We start from the raw sequence: 16,313 nt of genomic DNA, 5'->3' as shown, positions 1-16,313 counted from the left end.
GCCCTCCCAGGGCAGGCGAGGCAGGTGGAGGGGCTGGCCTCCTGAGGAGAGCACCCAAGGGCCCCCGGGCCCTGCATCCTTGCAGTGGGGCTGCTCACCCATCCTGGAGACTGTCACTTTGGGCCAGCAGGGAAGAGTCTGGGTTCCAGGTACAGAAGAGGTAGTGCACCCCGGAGCTTGCAGCTGTGGCCCCAGGCAGGTGGGACTATTTCTGCAGAGAGGCCGTAGGAACCCCAGAGTGGCTCAGGCACGCAATGGCCGAGTTCCTCCCTGAAAGTCCCGGTGCAGGGCCCGAGGGGCATTTGATAGGTGAGGGCCAGCTGCCCCCAAGCAGGATGCCCGTCCTGTCATTCTCCTGGGAATCAACACTGTCCTAGCAAAGGCAGCCTCACCCCAGCTCAGCTGTCATCCAGAAGAGACAGAGGCTCCCGGCTGCTCTCAGTGCTCTCCACTCTCTGTGGGGAAAGGAGCTGAACTCAGAGGCAGCTATCCTGAGACCAGGGAAGGCCTTCCTTTTAGGAGTGTGAGGCAGCTGCTAACCCTCCCATCTCCCTCTGAAGCGATGGGGCCTGGGCAAACCATGCCTGTCTAAAGGTGAGGACGACTCCATCCCTCTTGACCTCCTCGGTTGTCATGGCCAGAGATGGGGGCATGTGGCCCAATGCCCTCATGGAATGTGCCCTTTGCAGAGAGAAGCTGGTTATCACGTTGCCCAAATGGATGAGAAACCACGGTTGGGAGACAGAATGGAGGCTGGGGAAGCCCAGACCCAGGGAGCAGGCGTCCCGCCCTGCTGGCAGATTTGGCAAATCCAGCTGCCTTCCTGTTATCATGGAAGGGAAGTCAAGTGAAGGAAAGATCTAGAAACCTGGCTGTAGTAGTCAGAAGGTCAGCTCAGGAAACAGCTGAATTTATATATTTTACATATATGAATGTCATAAGATAATTCTTAATAGTAACCTTTTTTTGGCGATTAAGATTGCTTCCCTAGGCTAGGCCAGTGGAAGTTTTCAGAAGTCTGGAGCTTGGAGCAGCAGTGCTGACAGCTGAAGGCTAAGGGTGACCCCAGATCGCAGGGTTTACACGGGCTTTACTCTGTCCTTGGGTGGAGACGGTGGAAGGAAAGCCTCACTCTCCCTCTTGGAAGACAGCAGGTCCTCATGGGCACGTGCCATGGATTTATTCTGATTAATTTTCCATGGGTGTTACTAGGCTGTGAGGTGAGATAAGCTGGCCTACCAGATAAAAACCTGTGGCACTCTCCCTCCGAGATGCTCTGGGCCTGTACTTCCCACTCTGCAGGGCCCAAGAGGGAGCAGTGGACCCCAAGGCCAGTTCTATTCAGGCCTCTCTCAGAAAGCCCTGGGCTGTAGGGCCAGGCCCCCTGCACCTCCTGGGCCCCAGGAGTGGCTCCGGGTGTCAGGTAGGTGAGGGATCAGGACGCACAGGGGGACGAGGACATCAGGAGAAGTGGGGTGGGGCTCTCGCAGTCTCAGCCAGAAAGAGCTGGGTCCTTCCAACATTTTTTTCCCCTTTTGTGGATTTGAGATTTTACAAAACTACCAAACCAAACAAAAGTCATCAAAGAGAGACCTGGCCCCCATATTGCGGGGTGGTCTGTGAAGGGCTTCATTCAGAATCATCTTGATCTTTTTGGTTTGGCAAGAATTGGCTTCTCCCATGCAGCAGCTGTGCAGGCCCGGCCCTGGGAAGGCCCCTCGTTGATTTTCCTTTAACCTTCTGGTAGCTGCTGGCTCTCTCTCCAAAGCTTCAGCGAAATTGAGGCACCCACTCTTGTCCCCTCTGGAAAGGCTTCCCTGGGTCCCAGCATGCGTCTTTGCACCTCACCAATCTGTGGTTAGCGCCTGCCTCCTCCCTCCCTCCCGCCACACTCAGCCCTCGCTCTGTCTGCCTCTGCTGCTGCCTCTCTCTTGGGCTGGGTTTCAGTCTGCTTCAAGGTACCCTGGCCTCTGCGAAGGCCCATCCAGCACTGGCCTCCTGTGTTCTGCACTGGGGCTCCTCACCCAAGGCCAGGGTCAGCCCCCAGGGGCCTCTGCCTCTGGCGGTCTGGGGCACCAGGTGACCTGGGGAGGCAGGTGGGTTGGTAACCACTGCCCATATTCCAACAGGAGTGGGCCTGGGGCTCTGATTTCCCCTGGCACAGGACGGGTGGGAAACACAGGAAAGGTGGGTGGGCACAGGAGCTGCAGAGAGAGCAGGGCGAGAGGCTGACTGCCTGGGATGAGGGTCCCTGGGAGGGGAGCAGGGCTGGGGAGGGAGCGCAGGTGTCTAGGGCTGGGTCGATAAACGTTGCTCCAGCTCGAGGGCTTCACTCAGGGTCAGCTCTGTGCCCCCTGGACTGGCAAGGCCATGCCACTCCCTTGGGTTCCACATGGTGCTCTTGGTGGGCTGGGGCCCCTCTGTCTTGGTATTTGTAGCATGGCTGCGGATGGCGTCTCTCGGCCCGAGATCCTGAGAACCACTCTGTGCATTGGGTGTGTCTGTGGCTGGTAGGGACAGGCCTGGGCTACGTTCTGGTTCCCAACTGATGTCAGGTTATTTCTGGCACCTAGAGGGCAGGTGGGGGCATGGCCTGCCCAGGCATGTGAGACCTGCGGCCCTGGAGGGTGTCTCCACTGGGCAGAGACGCCAGGCTTCAAGATGCCAGGCACCAGTGCTCTGCCCCATCACCTCCCACTTGGGGTGCATTGGTTGGCATGGGCTCTTCACAGAGTGGGGGGGCACCTTCCAGGCCCAGCTCACAGCTCTCTTGAGGCTGGTGCTGCCACTGGGGCAGTGGATTCAGGGCCCTAGAGGTCCCTTGTGGCTGAACAAGTCTATCACCAAGCCAGGCAGACTGGGACGGGCAGTGGGGAGAGGAGAGCACCCAGCACTAGAGCCACAGCCAGATCCACCTGTCCCACTGGTGGCCTGGGGCCTGAGGTCAGTGCCATGAGGATGCTCACAGGGTGCAGTAGAGATGGGGGAGCATTTGGTGTCAGACCTCAGGGGTCCTTTTCATTGTATAACCTCTACCTGGATGTCCCTCGGGGCCCCATTGCCAGCAGTCCCCACCTTTGGGGCACAGTCTGGGCTGCATCTTGCCCATCTGTTTGAAAGCAGTTAGCAGCAGTCTGTGGTGCTACAGTGTCTGGGTCCCCCCAGCCCCCAGCATGAGGACAATCCGAAAAAGCATGAAACAATCGATCTGCTTAATTAATCAGCTGTGATAACTAAGCAGGTGCCCAGGTTAATTGCCCACTCAGAGTGGGTGAGGAAGAGCCCATGGAAGCCAACCCTGGCCCTAGAAGTAGGCGGTGGAGCTTGATGTCCACACAGTTGAGCTGGAGAGGAGTCCCTTGCAGGCCCTCGCTGCCAGGCCCTGGTGACTTCCTTAATCTCTTTGCCTCAGGGTCATCCTCAGTGCGATGAGGTATAAGTACCATATTTCATCGTTCTAATGTGCTGAGACCCTGGGTGGATTTTGGGCATCTCTAAGAAAGAAGGGTGCAGCTGGTTGAGTTGAGATGGCTGTTTATTAGGATGTGCCCTGGTGAGGAGATGGGGGTGCGCTGCCTCCCAGGAGGTAGAAGAGGAAAAGGCCCCATGTGCTCGCCTCTGTGCTTGTCCCGTAGGGAGCCTCCACAGATGCCGGCTGCTGTGATTTCTGCCATGTTGCTTCACAATGGGATGATCTGAGCCTGGGGTTGCGAGGGGCTTGGGCCTCCTCCTCGAGTCCAGCCCCTGTTTGATTGGTGGGGCACTCGAGTCTGTGCTGTGCTGCTGGTGCCTGAGCCCACAGTTGGCAACATGGCAGAAGGCGTCTCCTCAGAGTCAGTTCCACACAGCGTTTGTTCAGCAGGGAGGCCCTGTGGAGAGAGCCAGGATGGGGCCTGCCTGCTGCAGCCTCACCATGTGACCTGGGATGGGCCCGGCCCCTGCCTCAGTTTACCTCTCTTTGCACTGCCTCAGACCCACTTGGACCTGACCTTTCAGGGCAGTGGGGGAGAGTGAGGAGGGGATCAGTGTGAGACCCCGAGAGCTAAGAGTGGGGAGGGGGTGGCCCCTTCTCTAGCTCAGGTGCAGAAGACTCCTCCCTCTGGGGGTGGTCCTGGGGAGCTCAGAAGTTTGTGGGTCACCTTTGTGGTGCCATGAGTGGCACATGTGGATGGCCCCAGAGCCCAGGGCTCTGCTCACTGCCAGCAGCCCCTATGGAATTGCCCTAAGCTTTGGGAAGGCAGCTGTGGTGATGGGTCTTTGGGGTAGGAAAGGTAGTGTCTGACTCTGTCTGGGTGGCCCTGGACAGCTATAGCCTCTCCTTCCTATGAGCTGCGCTAATGGATTCAGGAACCCCGTGCCTGAGTGTCCTCACCTGGCCCACAGTGGGAGTGGTCCCAGGTCCCGCCCCCTCTCCCAGCACCACCCCATGGGCTCCCTGCAGAGTGGGGTGGGGCAGTCTCTTCATCCTCAGTGCCCTTCTGCCCTCTAACCCTGGGATTTTTGCAGTGGGCACTGGCTCTGGGAAAATGTGGGGTGGGTGGGGGCTGGAGGGCAGGGGCTGGCTCAGAGCCCTACAGCATGGGCTGTCCCGTCTGGTCTCATTATGTCTCCCCCAGTGTGGTGCGCCAGCCACGGGGAAGAGCCGTGCTCTCTGGCGGCCCAAGTCCTGGCTCTCCCCACCCCCACTCCTGGACACCTTAGCTTTGCTCAGTTTATAGCAGCCCCTTTTCCCACCCCCACTGTCAAGCAGAGACCCTCGTCCAGGAGCCCAGGGTGCCCTGGGGAGGGAAGCCGTTGCCATCCCACTCCCAAGGGGATGCTGGTGAGTCCCTGCCTGCGGAGCACCCAGCAGGACTGTGGGGAGGGGCCCCGCCCTGTGGGCCTCAACGTCCTCTCGTGACTAGGGCCAGGGTGAGCTTCCATGGCCACTTCCGGACATAACCTGGGTGGGTGGCCTAGGGCAGTGGAGCCCCAGCCCCCACACCTAAGTCAGGCAGAGCCACCTGCAGCCCTGTGGGTAACAAGTGCCTGATGGGCTCCATTGGTGTGGGGCACTGGCTTCTCGGGGGGCATCTTCAGAGGGGGCGTTGTGCTGAGGAGAGGGCCCAAAAAGCCACCAGGGGCTTCCTTTACCCCAGGAGAGAGGCCTGAGGAGACTTTCAGGCCCCTAGAGGGCAGCAAGACCCTTTTCCTATTGCGAGCCGGGGCCATTTTGCAGTGAGGGTGTTGGTGAGGTCTCAGCTTAGCAGGGCCACTCAGAAAGCAAGGGAGGTTCCATGGGGATGTGTAAAGTCAGAATGAAAGAGACGGCCAAGGGGAAGGTCCTGACAGTCGCTGGAATGCTGGGGCCTCTGAGGAGGCTTGAGGCAGCAGATGAGATGGAGGGTAGGGCTTCTGCATTGGAAGCAGAGACACCTGGGGCATCCATGGACCCATGGGCCACAAGGCTGAGCTTGACTGTGATGGGGAGGCAGGGCCTGGACGCCCAGGGCCAGGTGGGGCATGGACACCCCTGCAAGGAGCTTGGGTGTCACCAAGGGCATGGGGGGATGTGTCTGATTGGTGCCTTAAGACCTTTCTGGCTGCTGTGGTGGCCATGGCAGGGTGGCTGGTGGTGATGGGACAGTTGAGGGGGGCTTCTTGAAGACTTTTGAGGTGGAACTGATGGATTTGATGAGTAGGAGGGGCCGCTGTGCTGCTGGTTTCTGACTTGCTGCTGCAGGAAGGTCAGGGGGGTTAGGGTGTGGAGGGAGCAAGGTCAGGAGCCCACCTGAGAGAGGTGTTGGGCGTTCACAGCCCGCTGAGTCTCACTCAACCCCTCATCAGTATCTGCTCTGGAATCGAGGGCCCCAGGCACGGCCCTTTCCCATGCCGGAGGTCATGGTGCTCAGAGCCACACCTGCCTGGAGCAGGAAGCAGGGTATCCTTCCCCTGGCTGGGTGGCGTGGGGTCTTCCAGAGTCCTCTCTGTCCTCCCAGCTGCCCACATATTGGTCAGCACAGGGAACGCAGCAGCTATCTGGCGACCGTAGGTGCTCGTGGTCTCTGCCTAGGCCGATCCTGGGAAAGGGAGGGTCTTGGTGCTCTGGGTCGCTGACAGGGCAGGCTGGGCTGCACCGTGGCCCTGGGGGTATCCTCAGGGCTCCATTCAGCACCTCCCTGGGCCCTGGGCTGGGGTTGCCTCATCTTGGCCAGCTCACCTCGGAGCTCCCACCTGCTGAGTTTCTGTGTGGGGAAGGGGTTCTGTGGGGTCCGTGAGCATCAGGGACCCCTGGGAAGTGAGCAGGAGGCAGAGCGATGCTGGCCATCAGTGCCAGTGTGAAAAGGGGGGCAGTGCAATGTGGTCTGGGTCCTGGTCTGGCCCCCGTCCTCCTTGAAGCAGGCTGAAACCTCCCTCCTCGGCTGCTCCCTTCTCAGGCAGCCAGGTTCGGGCCCAACTGGGCTGTGCCTCTGCTCGCCGCAGCTCCTTCCTCGTCCTCCTCTCTGTCGCTCCACCTCCTGTCTCCTCCGAGTGCCCGCCCTGCCTGTCCCCACCCGCTCTTGCTGTCCTGGCCCTGGCTGTCCTGTCTGGCGGCTTCCCTCTGCTTTGCAGCTCCGTGTTGTGTCGTGAGCCAGGCCATGCTGCCACCGCTGCCGTTCAGAACACACGTGGAGGGGTGGCCCATGACCGCAGCCTCTGCTTCCCCCCAGGGCCTTCGTGTACCTGAGCAACCTGCTGTACCCCGTTCCCCTGGTGCACCGTGTGGCAATCGTCAGCGAGAAGGGCGAGGTGAAGGGCTTCCTCCGCGTGGCTGTCCAGGCCATCTCAGGTGCGTGTGGGCCGAAGGCCGTGTGGGGCGTTGGAGCCCCTGGGGCTGGCTCTCACCTTTGTAGGCAGAGGCGTGGGCCCGAGAAGGGCCTTCTGGCATCATGTAGTGGTTAGTGGGAAGCTGGCCTCAGCTGGCCCTCCACTCTCCCTGGGGTCAACCTGAAGCTGCTTTTCCACCCTGTCCTGGGCTGGCGCCCTGGGCTGCTGCCCCACGGTGGGCTCTGGAGGGGAAGCCCCTGCTGCCCAGCTCTTGGCTCTGGACTCCCCAGGGTCAGCTGGGGGTGCCTTGGGGGCTGTGCAGGCTGAGCCCAGTGCCATCTGAGCCTGCTGTGGTTGGGGGTCTCCACCTTCCCATCAGGCAGCCCCATGTGGACCCAAGACCACCTGGATCCCTCCCCCAGCCTGCTGCAGAGCAGGTGCTCTCTGTCAACACATCCCACCCACCCAGCTGTCTCTGCAGCCCCAGGAAAGGCATGTGAGGCCCAGTCCCTGGCCCCTGGGCCCTGCTCAGGGCAGCCCTCCCTGGGGTGCTTCTGGTGCCCTGATGCACTCCCTGGTCTCTCAGGCACAGGCCTGTCCCCCTCCACACTGGGCCTGAAGACACAAGCCCCTCCCTTGTGGGAGGTGGAGACTGGTGCTGCTCAGCCTGCTCCTGATGGCCGGAGGCACCAGGGCAGCCCCAGAGTGTCTGAGCCTTGGTTTGCTCACATGTAAACAGGATCCGTTGTAATGCTCCCCACCTGATAGGAATGTTGAAGGGTACTCCAGAACACAGATGTGAGAGAGCTTGGCTGCCTGGAAGCTGCAGGGCAACAGGCAGCTTGTGCCGTGAGGGAAGGTCCCACTCCCTTCTCTGCCCGCCCCAGGCTCCTCTACCAAGGTCTCCCCTCACCAGGGACCACTCTTTTTCCTCTCAAAGGCCTTGGCTGCCTGGGCACCCTAGGGAGGGAGTAGTACAGACAGACACACAGACAGGCAGATGGATGCAGAGAGGACGTGCATCCATGGCTGCAGGGGTGCTCCTGGCTGCCGGGCTGGGGCTGCTCAGAGAAGCGACCTGGAGCAGGCTGAGATGGCCATACCCCTCCCCAGATGGCAAGTCCCCCAACTCTGAGATGGCTCGTATTATCCACCCTGAGATACCTCATATCCCCCGCAAGATGCAAGATGTCTGGTCCTCCCGGCCCTGCTATCCTGGCCGCCTTGGGCGATTTTAATCTCACCTAATTAATGAAGTTAATTTGACTCTAATGTTAAATTCTCCTTAGGCCATAATTTCTTTCTTTTCTTTTTTCTTTCTTTTTTTTTTTTTTTTGGACAAAGTCTTGCTCTGTCACCAGCTGGAGTGCAGTGGCTCGACCTCGGCTCGTTGTGCAACCTCTGCCTCCCAGTTCAGGCGATTCTCCTGCCTCAGCCTGCCGAGTAGAGTAGCTGGGACTACAGGGGTGCATCATCACGCCCAGCTAATTTTTTTATTTTTAGTAGAGACGGGATTTCACCATGTTGGCCAGGCTGCTCTCGAACTCCTGACCTCAAGTAATCTGCCCATCTCGGCCTCCCAAAGTGCTGGAATTTCAGGCGTGAGCCACCACGCCCAGCCAGCCACCCTGCCCAGCCTAGCCCATAATTTCTAAATGCTGTTTACAGCACCTCCCACTGGCCATGTCATTGCTTGTCATCCAGTCACTGTGATACCACAGTGCTGAGAATCAGGGGGCCCACCTGGGGAATGAGGGCGAGCACCAGGGAAGGGCCCCAGCCCTGCTGCTGGAAGGTGGGGTGTTTACCGGGGCTGCAATACTCAGGGAAGCTGGGAACACCTATCACCTCCTTCTCCCCTCCAGGAGGTGCCACCCCCACCTTACCAGGTCCTCCCAATCCTGCCTTGTGCCAGCAGCTCCCGCCAAGTGGTCAGGATGGCTGAGCGGAGCCATCCTGACCACTGCCTCCCACTGGCCCCCACCCTGACAGTCACTTCCTGAGAGTGGGGCTGCACCAGAGGCCGTGGGGCCGGCCCATGTCCTTGTGAGGGCAGCTGCCGTCCTGGTCTGCCCTTGGTCAGAGGAGCTCTCTGGGGTCCACGTCAAGGTTGCCCATTTCCCAGGCCCCGAGTTCAAGCTCAGTGCAAAGCTCTACCTCTGTCCTGCACCCTATGGGGTTGAGAGGTACCCCCACCTCTCAGATGAGGGTCACCAGTTAGGAAGGCGCACAGCAGCTCTGAGCCCAGGTCTGTGTGCCCAGGTCCACAGCCCCTGCTATCCCAGGTCATATACTGGGAAACCAGGTTGGGACAGTGCCTGGGAAGTGCTTCTATCCTGGGCTGGGTCACCAGGCCTCCTGCCGGCCATCCTACAACTGGATCATTTTATGTTGGGTGACGCCTAATTGTTTCCCTGTCTAATGGCTGTGGTGGTGGAGAAGGGAACTTAGAAAAGGCACCGGCCCTTGCATTGGTGGTGTCAGAAGTCTCATCAGCCCTGCCCGTGACCTGGGCGAGGTCAGTTTGCTGTTCCCTCAGCACTGACTCCTCCATGAGCAGGCGCCGGCTGTCACAGACCATGGCAGGACAGAGCTCAGGGCTTCGGGCAGTGGGTCCAGTGAGAGCTTTGAAGGCTGGGAGTGTGGGCGCATGCACCGGCAGGCCTGGGGAGCTGCGTGGAGGGGCAGTTGGTGGCCCTTGAATGTCTAGGCAGGTGACAGGTGGTGGCTTCACCCAGATGGTGGCAGAGGCACGTCGTGATTCTGGAGGTGGGACCAGCAGGGCCGGTGGGGTGGTCTCTGCACATGGGGATGGGGAGGGGCTACCCGGGTTCTGCTTGAGCACCTGGGAATGTGGGCAAGATTTGGTTTTGAAAATATAGACTTCGTGACTCCTATCAAAGTGGGCTGTGATGAGGCTGTGGCTGCTTTGGGGCCCCTGGGCAGTACAGGCAGGTGGTCAGTGTGCCGGGACATGTCCTGGTTGTCACTGAGCCACGGGCGGCAGATTCGGTCAGGGGCCTGCTGCCCGCTCTGGCCTCTGTGCCCTCACTTTGACTGCGGGGTGGCCCGGCCTGGCTCTGCCCACACCCACCTCAGGGGACAAGCTGGGCTCCAACCATTTGCTCCGTTTCTTCTGCAGCCGATGAAGAGGCCCCTGATTATGGCTCTGGCGTCCGCCAGTCGGGAACTGCTAAAATCTCCTTTGATGACCAGCATTTTGAAAAGGTACCAAGCTCCCTCCCAAGTCCCAGACCTGGAGGTGCCTGGTGCTCACTGGAGTCCTGTGCACTTTGCTCCTCTAACACCGCTGTCCCATCCCACGGGCCCTGAGTCCTCTTGGGGTTCTTCCCTCTGGTCCAGAGCACTGAGCCTGCCCCGTCTCTAAGCACACCACGTCCCTTTTCCCGGGTTTGCCCTGACCCCTGGATGCGCCCATCTCCTACCACGGCCGCTCCAGGGTCCAAGCCGGGGCGCAGAGCAGGTGGACAACATGAGCCTCCAGAACAGACACTGAGGTGTAACCACCCCCACCCTGTCTCCCTTCTCTGGACCAGCTCTCCTCTGGGTCCCCACAGGACAGCGCGTTCCCACTGCCCCCTTCGCCTACTCCTTGCCTGTTCCCCAGTGAGAATGAGGGGGCCCCCTGAGGCTGCCTACCTGCGGTCCTCATGTGAAGGGCCAGCGCTGCGTCCAGTGGCACCTGGACCACTCAGTCTCCTCTTCTGCTCTTGAGAGAGTGGTGGAGGAAGGTCCCCAAAGTGCACCCCATGCCACACTCAGGTGGCTCCTGCCCCCACCTTCTTAGACTCGCTTCTCACCCGTGCCCACCTGGCCGTGCCGTCACCTGGAACCTGGGTGCCCTACTCCCTGAGCGAGGGTGGTCTATCTGCCCAACGCCTTTTCTCTTGGAGGGGCTGTCAGTGTTGGAGATGCCCAAGAAGGGGAGGGGAGAGAGCTAACCTGCTGGGCAAGGGGCCCTGGCAGGTGGGGGTCCGGCTGAACTGAAGACCAGAGCAGAGAGGTGGGTGGTGAGTTGTTTCCAGGACAGCTCAGACCTCACATAGCCATAGGCTATAGAATCCAAAGACACATATCCACAGCAGGGGAAACTGAGACCCGGGGAGGTGGGTGCCCCCCACAAGGCAGGCACAGGTCTGGTGCGTGGGTTCATGGAGGCCCCAGCCCAGGCTCTGGGCGGCACAGCCCTCCCGTGGGCCTGTGACAGGGTCTACAGTGCCCCTCACCGGCTGGATCCTGGCTCTCTCTGACTCTGGTCCCCCTCTGATCAGTTCCAGTCCGAGTCTTGCCCCGTGGTGGGGATGTCCCGCTCGGGAACCTCCCAGGAAGAGCTTCGCATCGTGGAGGGCCAGGGCCAGGGCGCAGACGTGGGGCCCTCAGCCGATGAAGTCAACAACAACACCTGTTCAGGTGGGCCACCCACCCCAGCTGCCCAGGGCGTGGGGGATGCTGAGACCTGGTTCCTGAGCCCGGCCCAGGCCTGTGGCTGGAAGACAATATGGTCTGGAGGTCCATGACTCTCTCCTTGACTCCCAGCAGCAGTGCCCCCAGAAGGCCTCCTCCTAGACAGCTCCGAGAAAGCCGCCCTGGATGGGCCCCTGGATGCTGCCCTGGACCACCTCCGCCTGGGCAGCACCTTCACCTTCCGTGTGACAGTCCTGCAGGCGTCCAGCATCTCTGCTGAATATGCCGACATCTTCTGCCAGTTCAAGTGAGCCCCTGCTGCCTTTGTGTCCCTGCGCTGTGCAGGGACTCTGTGTCCAAGGAGCCCCTGCCTAGGCGCTGAGCAGGGAGCAGGCCATGTTGGTGCCGTGTTGGCCCAGCCCACAGGCCCTGAATGCCCCGGCACCCTCATGTGAGGCGGGTTCCACCTGGTAAGGTCTCATCCCAAGTCCCCCACCCCACACCAAAGCATCTCCTCTGCTTTGCAGCTTCATCCACCGCCATGACGAGGCCTTCTCCACGGAGCCCCTGAAGAACACAGGCAGAGGCCCCCCACTTGGCTTCTACCACGTCCAGAACGTACGTCCCTGGACGCTTCTCCCCATCCCTGCCACTGACTGAACCTCCCAGGGCCTCTCTGAGCATGGCTCATTCTCCCTCTTCTGAACACCAGTTGTGGGCCAGGACTGCCCTGAGCACCAGGAACTCCAGTGCCAGGCAGGGTGTAGGAGCAATTTCTGGGCAGTGGGAGACCCTTGATGGGTTTACAGCTGGGGGATGGGGGCCACTCAGAGCCCCTGATTGCTGCCCATGGTGAGCATAGAGCCGATGGGGAGTCGGATGCAGGTGCAGTGGGGCCTGGGGTTTCTACCGAGGGCTGGGGGTGCTCAGCCAGGGCAGCCGTGGCTTGGGTGTTGGGAATGGGAAGGAGGCAGGACCACAGGGGCTGCAGGATGCCAGCAACGTCCCGAGAGGTGTGGAAAATTCCAGGCAGGAGAGTGATGGCAGCTGGGCTGCTACGATGATGGACAGGAGGGGCCTTTAAGGCGGAGCAGCTCCTCCTCCAGGCAGGAGAACTGGGCTCTTGGGGCAGCAGGGGAAAGAGGTGCCTAACGGTGATAAGGAAAGCTACCAGGGAGCCAGGCCTTGAGTGCCAGGCCATGGGTGTGGATTTGGCAGGGCTGATAACCTGGAGACTCAGTGGGTTAGTTGGCTGGGACTTCTGTCACAAAGCACCATAGATAGGGGCATCTAAAAACAACAGAAATGTGGCCTCCCATGGCTCTGGAGGCTGGAAGCCCGGGATGAGGGTGTGGGCAGGGTTGCCTCCTTCTTAGGCCTCTATCCTTGGCTTATAGAACAGCCGCCTCTTCCTTGTGTCTGTCCACATGGCCCTCCCCCTCTGCGTGTGCCTGGGCCCAAACTTCCCCTTTTCATAGGGACAGCAGCCACGCTGGATTGGGACCTACTCTGATGACCTCTCTTTAACTCCGTTTTCTCTGTAAAGGCCCTATCTCAGGATATACTCTCATTCTGAAGTCCTGGGGTTAGGACTTTAACATACAAATTTGATGAGGGGGACACGGTCCAACCCGTAACTCTTGCTGAGTGGGGCAGGGCCTAAGAAGGGGCGTCCTGCAGAGGCCAGCGCTGCCCTTTGTCACCTTTCCCAGCTCTGTGTTCTGAAAGGGCAGCTGAGCCACGTGGCCCCTGTTCATCCTGGGGAGAGAGGCCGAGGGATACACTCCAGAGTCTGTCTGGGGCATGTGGTGGGAGGAGGGGCTGGGCTGAAGGGCCTAGAGGAGGCTGCTGCCCCTGGGCAGAGGTGGGCCCAGCTAGGGGTCCCAGATCTGGGCCTGAAGCGCTTAGCTCACTGATGTGACTCTCCTTCCCCCTTGAATGTGACCTGGCTGTGCCCTCCTGTCCTCCCACCTGCCTGCCCGCCAGATCGCAGTGGAGGTGACCAAGTCCTTCATTGAGTACATCAAGAGCCAGCCCATTGTGTTTGAGGTCTTTGGCCACTACCAGCAGCACCCGTTCCCGCCCCTCTGCAAGGATGTGCTCAGGTCAGCGCCCTGGGTCGGGGAGTTCGGGGCTGCTGTCCTCAAAGCCCCTGCCCAGATCTTTTCATCCAGCTGTCTTGAGGCTGCAGAGCCTATGCATCCCCTGAAACCCACCTCCCCTGCCCATCCAGGAGGCCTTTTGCCCAGGGCTGGCAGGACTCAGAGAGCAAAGAGCTCTGGGCCTGCCCGCAGCTTCTCTCCTTCAGGACTGCAGAGGGTTCCTTGTGAGCATTGCTTGACCTCCTGCTGGCCTGGGCAGTGTGCAGGGGCTGCCAGCTGTAGGATGCTGGGGTGGCCCCGGGGAGACCACTTCTGCTGCCCACCAAGGACCCCAGGAAAGGGGCCCAGCTGTGCCACACCCTGGGGAAGCCCGGCCTACCTCCCTCAGTCCATGCAGCCTCCTGAGGCCTGGAAAATGGGGGCTCAGAGAGACTTGCGGGGCTGGGGCATGAAGTCAGGACTTCCACTCAGGCCATCTCACCCAGACACTTGAAGGTGGACAGGAGTGTCTACCCCGGGCCAAGCCGACCCCTCCTGGGCACCTCAAGTGCAGAGAGAACCACAGAGAGGCCTTGGGTGGGCCTCAGGTGGGCCCTTGTCTTCCCGTCTCCATCTCCCCTCCGCTGTCAGGCAGGACTGGGAGCTCAGGGACCGTCCAGGGTGTCAGGGAAAGAGAAGGGCAATGAAGGCTTTGTTTTGGGGGTGCTTGTCTGTCCTCGGGAGTGCCTGAGGGACTCTGGACTGGGAGCCAGAGCTTGACCCTTGCCCTGGTTTCCTGTGGCCTCTGGGGTGGGAGCTGGGGTCCCAAGGGTCGCTCCTCTTCCTCCCACCAAAGCTGGTGGACGGTCTTGGAGAAGACAGGGTGGGAGGGGCCGGGATGGGCACCTGGGGCCTGTAGCTCTTCTGTCTCCTTCTGACCCCTCCCGCTCAGGGTCCCGCAAACACCTCACACTGGTCCTTCTTTCTCCACAGCCCCCTGAGGCCCTCGCGCCGCCACTTCCCTCGGGTCATGCCACTGTCCAAACCAGGTAGGAAGGGTCTCTGGAGCCGTCTTAGGGCAGTGAGCTCCCCTCACTGTGGGTGCTGTAGTGGGCTGGGTCCCTGCAGTGGATGCTGTCCTCTGTGACCGGGCTGCGCCCTCCTGGGCACTCTGGGGCCACCCTGAGCCTGTCAGGCCTCATGGGGTCCCCATGGAGCAAGGGTCTGCCCTGTGCCCAGAGAGTAGCCTGGAGCTGGTGGCAGAGGTGTGGGGAGCCAAGGAAGGAAGGCAGCAAGACAGCTGAGGGCTTTGAGGGGACTTCAGGCATCTCAGCTGCACACAGAGAGGTGGAGATTTGGAGATGAAAGGCAATGTAGGAAGCTCCTTCATGGGGGTCCAAGGCTGGAGGTGGGAGCAAGAGTGTGGGGTCAGTCGGGAAGGAGTATTTGTCAGAGCTTTTGCCTGGAGCCTGGAGCCTCTGCCTGTGGGAACAGGTGGGTTGTGGAATAGCACTTGAGATTCATTGGCTTTTAGTTAAAAGAGTGGAGTTTATTTCCTGCAAGACCAAAACCCAGGGACACATGGTTGGGGGAGAGCTGAAGACAGCCAGACTGAGGCCCAGCAGGTGTGGCTGAGTCTCTCACAGCCCAGAAACCCTCCTGAAGGAGGGAGTGTGGTCCTGGGCACCAGCGCCCCAGAGGGTAGGGGCCTGTGTGAGAAGCTGCTTCTGCAGCTGGTGGGTGGAGGCACTGGGTCTGCGCACGTGGTGACCAGGTGTCAGCCTCCTGTGCCTGCCTTGCAAGGACCCTGTCCTCGGAACCCCTGTAAGATGAAGGTTTGCAGGTTGAGGACACTGTGGGAGGACACCCTCCAGCTGCTGCGGAGCCGGTCCCTGGTCTGTACAGGCTTTGTGACCCGCAGTATGGGTTCCCTGAGATTCAGTCCTCCCCACAGCCTGCAAGAAAGACCAGTAGATCCATATTTGTAGGAGAGGCAGAGGAGGGGACTTGCTAGAGGAGGACCTGTGTGATGGGTCTCAGAGAAGGGAGTGGTGGACAGAGGTGGGTGAAGGATGTGAGGACAGAGGCTGTTTGTCAGGAACTGGACACGAGTGGAGGGTCAGTGGGAGCTGAGGGACAGGGCCTCTCGGGCCAGGCCTGGGTGCTGGTGAAATGTGCTTGGACAGGTGTAGTAGGCTGTGGCCAAGGTGTGGTGTAGGCAATGGGCCTGGCAGCATGGCAGAGGGGCCCCGTGAGGGTTGTGGGGCTTTTGAACAAGGGTATGTGCGGCTGCCCTGTTGGTTCTTGGGGTCTTGACCACTGTCCTCCTCATGAGCTGTGCCCAGTGTGCATGGCCATGTGCCTCTCCTAGCCGGGGCACAGAGAACGTGAGCGTCCATGTGACGTGCTAAGGCCACAGAGTGCCCAGGACCCGGTGTGTCTTGGGAATGGCTGGGGTTGGCTGGTTGTTTCCCTTGAGGAGGGGGAGGTGCCCTCGCTGCCTCTGAGCACCTTTGGCCCCGGCACCTCCTCCTTGAGTGTGCCCTTGGCACGTGATAGGTCAGGTCTCCCATCCACACATGCCTCCCTCCTGTCCCTACAGTGCCGGCCACCAAGCTCAGCACACTGACGCGGCCCTGTCCGGGGCCTTGCCACTGCAAGTACGACTTGCTGGTCTACTTCGAGATCTGTGAGCTGGAGGCCAACGGCGAGTGAGTGCTGGTGCTGGGGACCCCAGGGTGTGAGTGTGGGGGGAGTGGGGTGGAGAGGGACGAGGACCTGAGCTGCCTGAGGGTTGCCAGCATCCAGAGTCGTTCTTCCAGCGCGTGTTCACTGCAGACCTCTTGTGGGCCTGGCCTCATCTAGGTCTTGGGGAGTAAAAGCAAAGTCCTGGAGGAGCTGGCATGGGGGGCAGGGAGGTGCTGGACAGATAATCACCTGAATTGGTGGCTCCATGGTCCTGAGCACTAGGACAGCAAACCAGGATATGGCTCGGGGGTGGGGCGGGGCAGCAGACGGCAC

The 16,313-nt window shown here is 60.5% G+C and overlaps 1 protein-coding gene across 23 annotated transcripts in view; it reads left to right on the top strand.

The window, feature by feature from the left end:
- The window catches only part of KIF1A (kinesin family member 1A), a 116,707-nt gene that overhangs the window by 72,856 nt on the left and 27,538 nt on the right, over positions 1–16,313 (top strand). For all 23 annotated transcript variants that reach the window (XM_063648216.1, XM_063648212.1, XM_063648214.1 and 20 more), the window contains 8 exons: positions 6,690–6,808; positions 9,929–10,014; positions 11,079–11,217; positions 11,347–11,518; positions 11,739–11,829; positions 13,198–13,316; positions 14,286–14,341; positions 15,895–16,003. In XM_063648216.1, coding sequence (XP_063504286.1) covers positions 6,690–6,808; positions 9,929–10,014; positions 11,079–11,217; positions 11,347–11,518; positions 11,739–11,829; positions 13,198–13,316; positions 14,286–14,341; positions 15,895–16,003 — 891 coding nt within the window. The remainder of the gene's footprint in view (positions 1–6,689; positions 6,809–9,928; positions 10,015–11,078; positions 11,218–11,346; positions 11,519–11,738; positions 11,830–13,197; positions 13,317–14,285; positions 14,342–15,894; positions 16,004–16,313) is intronic.

Source organism: Pongo pygmaeus, chromosome 11, assembly GCF_028885625.2.
Source record: "Pongo pygmaeus isolate AG05252 chromosome 11, NHGRI_mPonPyg2-v2.0_pri, whole genome shotgun sequence".
NCBI lineage: Eukaryota > Metazoa > Chordata > Mammalia > Primates > Hominidae > Pongo > Pongo pygmaeus.
The sequence above is the reverse complement of the archived record's forward strand: the minus strand, read 5'-3'. Positions and strand labels throughout refer to the sequence as shown.